General features: G+C 32.4%; 1 protein-coding gene across 1 annotated transcript; it reads left to right on the top strand.

The window, feature by feature from the left end:
• The first annotated feature begins 2,727 nt into the window (after positions 1–2,727).
• On the top strand, positions 2,728–10,780 carry LOC133700798 (uncharacterized). The gene is made up of 12 exons (XM_062124457.1): positions 2,728–3,142; positions 4,493–4,577; positions 4,931–4,982; positions 5,073–5,093; positions 5,188–5,241; positions 6,977–7,027; positions 7,232–7,294; positions 9,036–9,101; positions 9,253–9,291; positions 9,606–9,728; positions 9,855–9,947; positions 10,220–10,780. The coding sequence occupies exons 1-12, from the start codon at positions 3,046–3,048 to the stop codon at positions 10,532–10,534; spliced, it is 1,059 nt and encodes a 352-aa protein (XP_061980441.1). The 5' UTR covers positions 2,728–3,045; the 3' UTR covers positions 10,535–10,780.
• Positions 10,781–11,011: the final 231 nt, after the last annotated feature.

Here is an 11,011-nt window from a genome sequence, read left to right as displayed (position 1 = left end):
AAGCGAAGACAATAATACACTAACCGTTTTGAGTTTTTCTTATTACCCAAGAGTTGTATAGAGATTAACTTTACTTAAGTCATTTATCCTATCACATATGGTTATGAAGATGAAATTATCTTTCCATACTCGTTTCCTACACCCAAATATAATTTGTTATAGCTTGCATAGCTTTTCAAAGTTTTTTATCCGAGAGGGGGTTTAATTCATTTTATAAAGCTAGGTCATGGACCTCATTAATCAAAACCTTTATGGTTTTCAACTCTAATAAGCTTTATACTTTTAACATATCTTTATTAAACCTTGTAAGGTAAGCTTTTATGCTCTCGTCTTCTTTTTAAGAGATAACAAAAAAAATTTGTAAAAATTATTTCTATTGGGATACTAGTGCTAAATCAGAAAATGAGCTTAATATAGAGATCCTCAAAGATAAATATAGAGTCAGGATTTAAGTTATGACACCATGTTTGAGCCCTCTAAATGTTGTAGGCAAAATCTTGCACATTATGTTGGTATCTTATATGATTAACTGTAGGTTACTATGTATATTTTTCACATGCTATCTAGAGGTAGTTAATCCATTATAACTTTAAAATTTTATTTTGGTAGTAATAAATTTTTAAGGGAGACAAGTATCAAGACATATCTTATTAATAAAAAGGTCTTTACTGATGAGGATAATATAATTCTACCTCAATAGTCTAAACCACTATGAACTGACTTTTACCGATGACTTTTTCTATAGGATTACTAGAGGAGTTTGAAGAATAATGGTGGTGGTTATGGATCGGTTTTGGTTTTTGTTTAATATTTTTTTAGCCTTTTCCATATCGCTTTTCTATTGTCTACTTGGAGAGTGCTTCTCATAGTTACGAGAACAACTTCCATAAAGATTATAAGAGTGATGACAATCTTTTTTTTTTTACCTTGTCATTTTGTTCTTCCTCTACCTTAAAAAAGAAGTTGTTTGAACATATTAGAAGGAGAAAGAGGTGAAACAAGTGGAGTTTGTAGGGTTTTTGGCTATTTCTAGCCTCAGTTATAAGCTTCACTTGTTGATATAATCTTTGAAGATCAAGGAGTATTGTTAGTTGAAAGGCCAATAAATCTTCCAACCCTTGATGTATCTTGATTAGTAGTCATAGTTATAGAAAGAAACCTTAAACTTATAAAATAGAAGAAGGGCAGTATTTGTTCAAAGAGTGTTTTCCATGAATGGTGCCACTAATAAGGTTATTGAAAACCTTTGATGAGAACGATCTTTTAAAGAGGTCGAGGAGATAATAGAAATTGATTTATATAGTTGTAAAACTTGTAAAATAACTCCCTTTATGAATTTGAGGATAGAGATGACAATTTAATCTGAACCTGAGAGATGCCGATCCGAATAGATGAGTATTTTTTGAACTTAGTGGATAATGAGTAAGATATGAATATAGTCAAAATTGACCCAAAACTTTTCCAAACCTAACCCAAAATATATATTTATATTATATAAATATATTTATAGAATATTTAGATTTTTTGAATACAAATACAATATGATATATTCATATATAAATATTGACATAAAACATATATATTTTAACTATTTTATTTTTTTATTAATTAATAAATAATAATAGATAATAGATATCCATTGAATATTTAAAACTTGATGGATAATTTATGAATTTTAAATATTTTACTTTATAAATAATAAATAAAATATAAATATCAAGAAATTCAATTCACGAGAACCCATTACCATTCCTATTTGAGGACATTCTAATATCTAAATTAATTTAGATTTGAAACGAGGGCTTATAAAGTTTTTTGCTTGTGTGTGTTTAGTTGTAGGGCAACAATTTTAGAACATTAAATTTTAGAACATTCCTATTTGAGGACATTCTAATTATCAGGATTTGTATTTATTATCTATAATTTTGAACTACTCTATAATAAAAGCCTAATAGTGATAACAAGTCACTAAGAAAGCTGTCATCATTCTAGGTTATATGAGTTATGTGTGGTTGATGACAAGCATTAAATTCATTTTTAAAATAATATTGGGGTGAGAGGCATGCTCACATTTAATATATATGTTTTTTTTTATTTAATTAATGACGAATGGATAAAGATTTGACTATAAGGTTATAAAATTATATAGATTACGCAAAATCAAGGCAACCCAAACCTAAATAAGATTACCTTTGTTTTTATATTTCAAAAATATTTTTGAAAAAATTTAAATTTTTTTTATTTTTTTACTTTAAATTAATATGTTTTTGATTTTTTTAAATATTTTAATGCGCTAATGTTAAAAATAATTTTTAAAAAATAAAAAAATATTATTTTGATACATTTCCAAATAAAAAGTATTTTGAAAAGCAATCGCAACCATATTTCCAAACATGCTTGTCTAAGTCTCTAATTTTATTTTTAAAAAAATTATAAGATAATAAGTCACAAATATTTAGATTATTTAATATTTTATTTTATTCAATTAATCACGGGTTAGATTTTTTTTAAAAAAATTACTAGTTATTTCTTATAAAAGAATTGAAATAATTAATTATGTAATATGATATATCATATTGCTCCACAATTCATAACACAGCATGGAAGACAGACCTGCAATTATTGCTTTTATCAATTGCTTTGGACGAAACGATTATGACAGCCAACAAAAAAAGAAAGAAAAAAGAAGCACGATTGAAATTAATATTATCATTTAGGCAATTACTATAATTTTTTTTTTCTCTGGCTTAATTTTCTTTAAAATAATAATTATAATTCCAGTTGGTGACTTGAAGAAGCAAGAGCAACAACAAAGATGCCAAGAGTCAAGTTATTGGTATATGATCAGATAGATTGTCCAAATTGATAAATGCCACTGCCAAGGGGAGTTGTTAGAATCATGAGATCTTTATTGCCTCCATGTTTTTAGCTTTCTTCTACCTATCCTTATCCTCCCCTTGAAACTCTTCTTCCCCGGAACTTCAACTTGTTTCAAAAGTTCCTGGAGCAGCTAAAAAACAAAACAAAAATCCCACCATTTCCATCATGCCTTTTCACTGTCCTTGTATTGTCTTTCTCTTCATTGTTTTGATTTTTGTAATCAAACCTGTTGCACATTCCTTGCCCTTTATAGTTCTTCATGGTAATTGTCTTCTGCTCCTAAGCAATTTCTTTTTTTTTTGTGCCATTTTTTGGTTTATTAATTGAGTTTTTGAGTGACCCGTTCTTGTATCTTGCTCTTTTCTCTTTCTGGGTGTGTTGATTTAGGCAGATAAAAACTTATAATGGAATATTTTGGAGTCTGATTGTGTCTATTATTAGATTAGAAAGTATTGTTCTGCTTCTGTGTAGTTCACTACTAAAGTGAATCATACTGTTTTCCTTTTCCTTTTATCTTTTATGAATGAATGGAAATATAATTATATTATAATGTTATTAATGGATTTGGCAATTGGCATTGAGCAGTGACATTAAAAAAATTCTGTCCAGATAAGATGCCTTGACACCAACACTATTTCGATTTAATATGTTTTATTAAGAATTTGAAGAGAGAAAAAAAGTGAACTTTTGCGGGTATTAACATATGCTGCAGATTAGGAGGAAGATGATAGGAGAACTTAATCTGCCCTCGCAGACTCTTTTATTTTATTTTATAGGAGAACTTAGTAAATAAAGCATAACACTAAAAATCATGATTTACATGTGAACATGCTGCTTACCGGAAGGAGAATAAAATGAAATCTAATTCCACATTCGAGAGAAATTATTGTATTAGGAAAAAGATTGTAACTTGTATGTTTTCATACCAGGTAAATCATGCCGTTCAATGTAACACTAAAATAAAAACTATAGAGAATGAAAGTGTTTGATTTTCCTGCAACTGTTCTTATATTATAGAAGTGAATTCATAAATCAAGGACAGAGGGCATATGTTGCAGATGTATTCAGACTGGCTGATTATGTAAACTGGAGTTGGCAAGAAAACAACAGTTACTTGGAGTGCATAATGTACTGAGTTCTTGTGATAGGACTTTCTTATTATGGCAGATAAAGTATTGCATAGGTTTTCATCCCCATGCATGGAGTAAATATGGTGCAAAGCTTGTCTAGAATATGAAATACATATTACTTAGCAATATTTGGATGTTCTGCAGATTTTAGACACTCATACTGTTGTGTGTGAATTATTTGTCTTTAATTCAGAATTTGAAATTAGATGAATGCTTTTGTTTCATTCTGGGTTTTTTTTTTTAGTTTCTTTTGGGTGATTGTTTAATTTAAGTTTCAGCATTTCCAAACTATTGGGCTTTCGCTTTTTATATTACTTATGTTAGTTAACCTTTCTTATTGACAATGCATGCCTAGCTTTGTAAATTTTGTCGAACCATATATCATAATAGTGGATACTGTAGTTCAATGACATTCTATTTGAATTTGTATTTTTACGCTTCTGTGATTCATTGTTTTTTTTTTATTCTTCCTTTTATGGCAGGCATTGGAGATCAATGCAAAAATCGAGGAGTAAAACATTTCACTGAGGAACTGACAAGCATTTCTGGGTCTCCAGGATATTGCTTGTATGCTTTTCTACTTTCCTATCTTCATGTCATTTAAATCATCCTAATATATCTATTTTTCTACTTATCTAATTCATTTCTCGCTATTTAAACATTGGTTTGTATTAAGTGGCCACTGAGAATGTGAACCTGTTAAATTTTTGTGCAAAGTTTTTTTGCTACAATCAGCCAAACTGAATCTCTAGTAAACTAAAGTGAAAAAACTTGACTTTTATTGTCTTTCAACGCAAAACTTGAGAATTTCAATCTCTTTTTTTCTCCTTCCCTCCTGATAATTGTTACAACATGAGCACTAATGGGTAAATTATTTTCCAAATGTGGTTCCATTGCATCAATTGCTTTTCTTTGTGCAGAGAAATTGGGGATGGAGCGTGGGATTCCTGGTTTATGCCTCTTGAGGAGCAGGTAAATTTAGTGGAATTACTACCAAGCCTATCATTTTTGACATATCATTCCTCACTCTCTAACAATTTGAAACATATAATGTGTTTGCAGACAGAAATTGTTTGTGACAAGGTGGGAGAGCTCTGTGGGTAATTATGGTTACTTTTTTTTGTTTTATCATTTTATGTTTGTTTGACCACGAACATATTTGTTTCTATACCTGAAGATCAAGCAAATGAAAGAATTGAGCAAGGGCTACAACATAGTTGGTCTCTCCCAGGTAATTTATGGCCATTGCATTATTTCCACATTGCACATATTTGTTTGGAACATTCTCTCCGTTGATGTTTGTTTTTTTACACAGTTCAAAGGTGCCTTGTTTTATTATATCAGATCCTTACTTTTTATTAATCCTTTTACCTACATGACCTGATTACTGTTTCATACAGTAGGAAACCAGTAATAAGATTTGATCAAGAACAGTCCTACAAAGCTGTAAAGGCAAATCAACTGCATTTTTATCCCCTCATCAGAAGTCAGAACATGATATTGAAAGTGGAGTGCATATGTGTTTGTAGGAGTTCATAAACGTGTATTAAATATATAAGGTCTCCCCATCTTGATTATCCAACTATTGCTATGAAGGTTTCCTAAAAAAAAAGGGAGAAAGAAATCAATGCCATCCCTTCATTCAAGTAATTTCACATCAGTACATGTGATCTGAATCCTCTCTTGGAAATTATTCATCATTTTTAGTTCAATTGTTTGTTATTGCATCCTTTCACCTCTTAAGAAAAATGGTTGGTTGTGCAAAGCCCATTGTGGGATCTGGTCATGTCATTCTGTGTTTCTCTAGAAAGAGATTGAGTTCAGCTAAGAGAAGGCTTTCCTTTGGATTATTGACTATATGGAAGAATCAAGCTGGTCTCATTGTTTGTAAATGCTGAATGCAGCATCAATCATTCATTTCAACAGGAGTTCGTACGAATGGAATTTGTCGTACATTTTTCCTTGCCAGTCTGTTAATCTAGGATATTCTCTACTTAAAATATGATAATGGCACTTCAATCTTTTTTGGTAGGACAGAGGTCTAGGGAGCCAAGTACTAAGAAGCTTTCCACCCTCTTATTACTTTAGCACATGTAGTTTGAATCACTCTCCTCAATGCTTTCATATTTCTCATCTCATCCTGCTAGTCATTCTTGCTTTCATCATCTGTTTATGATGTGATACTAATTTTCTTAAGAGCAAAGGGTATGAAAAAAGAAAGCAATGAAGAAGTTACAGAGTCAGGCAAGAGAGAGAAGGCAAAGATAGAACCAGAGAGAGAGAGAGAATGAGTCATATTTACTTAACTGAATATTCTATTCAAGTGCGGCTCATCTTTGTAGGCAATAGTCCAATTATGTTATAACATCAACTAACTCCCAGCAAAACCAACTAATACCTTCTAATTAACTAACTTCACATGTTTTTGCCACCTGTTCAGTATAAACAGCATCAGTTTTAACCATTAGCTTCATGCCATCGGTCCATCCAGAATTTGTTTCAGCTTTATGGTGAGAGATCACAAGTTTTTGTACTTGTCCAGAATGGTTTACATTTAAAGTTGTTCTTGTAATGAGTAAAATGGATGATTAATTTCAGCTACTGGCCTACTTATTTGAAAATCTTGTGGAACTGCATTGATGTAGCATATCTACCATAAGGTCCATAACTTTTCAGGATATTGCAATTTGTTGTTGAAATGGTTTTTTAATTGGTGTACCAATCTTATACACTTTCTTGAGGATAAAAGATGGTTCTGGTATTTTCTGGGGAAAAAATGGATGAATAAATATGTAAATAAAGTCAAGAAGAATGCCTGTCTGGTCTGCATTTATTATGTTTAATGACTTAGAGTTTGTTACAGGTTATAAAAAAAATATGGTTTTGTCACCTGATTTTGATGGTTAGACAACTTCTGTCTAAGTTGCTCATTCCTTTTTTGTTCCCTTTCACCTTTGGTTTAACAGGGCAACTTAATTGGTCGAGGTGTGGTAGAGTTTTGTGATGGTGGACCTCCTGTAAGCACAACCTCTATATGAACTTCTTTAGCTCTCCCTTTTGGAAATAGTATTTCTGTATTCCACAGTTCCTTTTTATTATTGCATTGAGCAGTGCTGCTTTAGGTTGATCAATATTACAGATCAATCTTCTACATAACATTCTGATAGTATTCTGTAAAAATACATTTTTAAATAACAAATAACTTCTCCGTCTCCAAACAGGTTAAGAATTTCATTTCTTTAGGGGGACCACATGCTGGCACTGCCTCTGTTCCTCTTTGTGGGGTAAGCTCTTTCTTGGTTTATCCTTATTTGTACTTCATCAAGATATCTCTTCATATTCTTAGAAATGCCTTAGCAGGGTTTAATGGGAAAAATGCTTTTGAGAGTCAGCTTTAAAACCACTGAAAATACAGAAAAGCCCTTCAAATTATCTATACCTATTTGTAATGATAGAAAGTGGAAGCAGGTTCAGCAAACACCCTTGCTTCAAATTGCATGTTACATCTTCAATCAACTCTTATGATGAAAAAATATTTTGCGCATGGCCTTGTTTCAAGCTGCAATTACCCACCACCTTAGCTGTATATAAACTTGATTTACAAGTTGTAAAAGATCTATGTGGTTAAAAATATCGTTAAGCTTCTCAACGAGACAATGTCAAAGCTACTATGTTAAAAAGTTTTGTTGTCTCCTTTCTATTTGGTAATTGGTAGGAAGACTGCACTGTAATCGGACTTGTGTTATTGAAAATGAAAGGGCCTTTCTGACCTAAATACTTGTGGATATTCATTGTCATAGATAGGAGATAAAAGGTTTCATACTAACGGAAGATTAATCGCAACTTTCTAGCTGTTGTTTTGAAACTAATTCACAAATGGCATAGCTATCTTTTGCAAATTACAGCATCTGAATTTAATGGGACCAAAGCACAAATTCATGGAGTTGAAATTCAAATGTTGGATTTGAGGTACAAAGGGATGTACTTAATGCATAATAAATAAAATTTAAGGCACAAAGGAGTCCTGATTGTTCGGTTGGTTGGTTTGGTTGATTTTGGGGGAATTTCTAAAGGGAACAAAAAAAAAAAAAAATTGATTTCCTAGAGCAGTGCCATCTGAGTGAGTACCAATATAAACCAAACCAAACCAAAAAACTTAAGTTTGGTCTTGGGTTTATTTTGCCTTCTGGACTGATTGAGATCCAAAACTTTTGATCAAATCAGTTAACGCTTGAGGCTTGCTGTACTTTCCAAACACAAATCCTTTTTTGTGACGCTTATATTAGTAGTTAAGCATGAAGGGAATGCCTTTTATTAAAGATGGTATCAAAATAATTATAGAGGTTGTGGTTCTCATTGTAAATGATGATGTGAGTTTCATCTTAAGTAGTGACCCTGTTTTTGAATGAGTTCATCATCGTACTCTTACAGTAAGGCCATTAAGCTAAATCATTTTTGTGATCTCAGACCAAGTTACAGTACTCTCTATAGTTTTCCATAGCAAAATGTAGATTGGTTAATGCATTTTTGAAAATTTTAAATTGAACCATAAGGCTGGTCTTTAGGTTATAAGTTGAAGACAAATCAAAGAATTAAAATGTGTCCATTTGGTTCTAACCAAATGATCCTCATCCTTATAAAGGTGTTGGACTGAAGATAGAGATATAGGTTGAAGAATAAAATTATAGAGCAGAAGGAGAAAGACATGAGGTTGAAATACAAAGGTACGAATCAAGTTTAAACATATAGGGTAAAACACAAATGAATGGCACTGAAGGGCATGGGGTTTTATGCACGATACAGAGTCAAAATGCAGTAATATGGACTTCAACTACAAAGGTGTGGAATTGACACAGGTCCAAGAACTGCTTGTGCATACATTTATGAAGGCATTATTATGGTTTATTATATATTAGTTCTTCTGAATGTGGGAAAGCACCTATAATAATAATAATAAAAAAACTCCTTTTTAGTTTCTTTCCAAGGGTTCTGATTAATATGTTTAAAGTGACTATGCTTTTGCAGTCCGGCATTTTTTGCATACTTGCAGATGCCCTAATGAAGTCCGAGATCTATAGCGACTATGTCCAGGTATGCATCTATCTCTAGGGTTTCTTTAACTTTTGGAGGAGCGAAGAAAAGGAATTCTTTTTCCCTCTTTCATTACTGCTGTCAAATATCTTTCTCGTTCAAATATCCCTGAGAAGGCTTGACAATTTATAGTTGACATGTGGAATTGCAGGCTCACCTGGCTCCCAGTGGCTATCTTAAATTTCCTAATGTGAGTAGCATGCTCTTTTGATGTATAGATACCAAAATGAAGTTTCTTTTGATTGCATGATCTCTCTGTAATCAATTTCTTTAGGAAGCCTGTATGATTGTGCAATAACACAGAAATCTATAGCCTGCTTGGGCCAATTTATTGTTGGTTTATGATTTTTTTCTTTTTTTCGAAGTGTGTTCTCATGGAATCAATCTTATAAAAGGATGGCCATTATAGATAGGTTTTGTTGTCTCCTTAAATTAAATTGTTTTATACTAATTGGGTAGTGATAGTTCAACATCTTGATATGAGAAATATTTCTTGATTGGTAGGATATTCCACGCTACTTAGAGAAATGCAGGTTTCTTCCGAAGCTTAACAATGAAATTCCTGAGGGAAGGAACACAACTTACAAGGAAAGGTTCTCTAGCTTGCAAAATTTGGTGCTTATCATGGTGAGAAGAATTTCCTTTTTTTCTTAATATAACATTACTTGATCCCTTTGGAAATTTTATTCTTGATTTTGACAGTTGGTGGAATTCTAATTGTTGCTTCTTTTTTTTTTTTTTGAATTTCAACAGTTCGAAAATGACAGTATTTTGATACCCAAGGAGACATCTTGGTTCGGATATTATCCAGATGGGGCTTTCAAGCCAATTGTCCCAGCAAAAGAGGTATAATCTGTTTTGTAACAAATTTTCAAATCTAAATATGTTTCGTGGCTGAGACTTCTGCATAAGTTATTGAGCTTGATATACAGAGATTTCTGCATAATCTCTGTTCAACTGAAACAAACAAGTGAATAGCACAAATTGCATGGATCTCATTTTAAGATTTATTTAACTTTATGAACTATAAGTTTCTCTGTTAAGAAAAATATATATATATATTTGAGCAGGAGCTTAGCTATCGTACGTAACCTTTTTTCTTTTTCCTCTCCATGCAGACAAAGCTTTACACCGAGGACTGGATTGGTCTTAGGACCTTAGACGAGGCTGGAAGAGTTCATTTCGTTAATGTGTCAGGAGGTCATCTTGGAATTTCTAAGAGCGATTTGAAAAAGCATGTTGTGCCTTTCTTGGTGGATGAAGCTTCAGTAAAAAAGTATAGTAACGCCAGGGTGCATAGACTTCCAGGCACAATCACACAAAACTACCATAGGAAACAAGTTGCGGGCAGCTTTAATGACGGAACACCTTCTTCAGTAAAATACATTTTCAGGGAACTAGTTGGTCTTGAAGAGGAGAATGATTCAGATTGATTTATGAATATGGAATATCGAAGCCTACGGTTATTTGTGCTTGACCCTTGACAGGGATCATCAACACGTATAGTAAAATTATTGTCCTCTTTTGCTTTAGCCTTGCTATACCAAAGACATTCTGATCAAATCCCTTAATGCCTGCGATTCCACACAGCTCCAGGATTTGGCCTGTATTGTTGCGTTGAAAACATGAATTACGACTTTACACGGTAACTATTGGTATCGATGGCGTTCTTAGATCCACTATTTTGTGTCTCCCTGCATCTGGCTAGTCATGCGTGCATGAAATCCAGGTTGTCCAGGAAACATATCTGTACACAAGTGCAGCTATAACATTTGCTAGCTAAATTGGTTCTTATACGTCATTCAAGAATAAAGAAACATAATCGATTAATAATTTATTGATTACTTTCCTGTTTTCCCAGCCTGCTCCCAGTTGCCGATTGAAACCCGCAATAGTTCTGTGCAAATCCA

Source organism: Populus nigra, chromosome 8 (assembly GCF_951802175.1).
Source record: "Populus nigra chromosome 8, ddPopNigr1.1, whole genome shotgun sequence".
Classification (NCBI taxonomy): Eukaryota; Viridiplantae; Streptophyta; class Magnoliopsida; order Malpighiales; family Salicaceae; genus Populus; species Populus nigra.
This window is presented reverse-complemented; position numbering and strand designations above follow the sequence as displayed.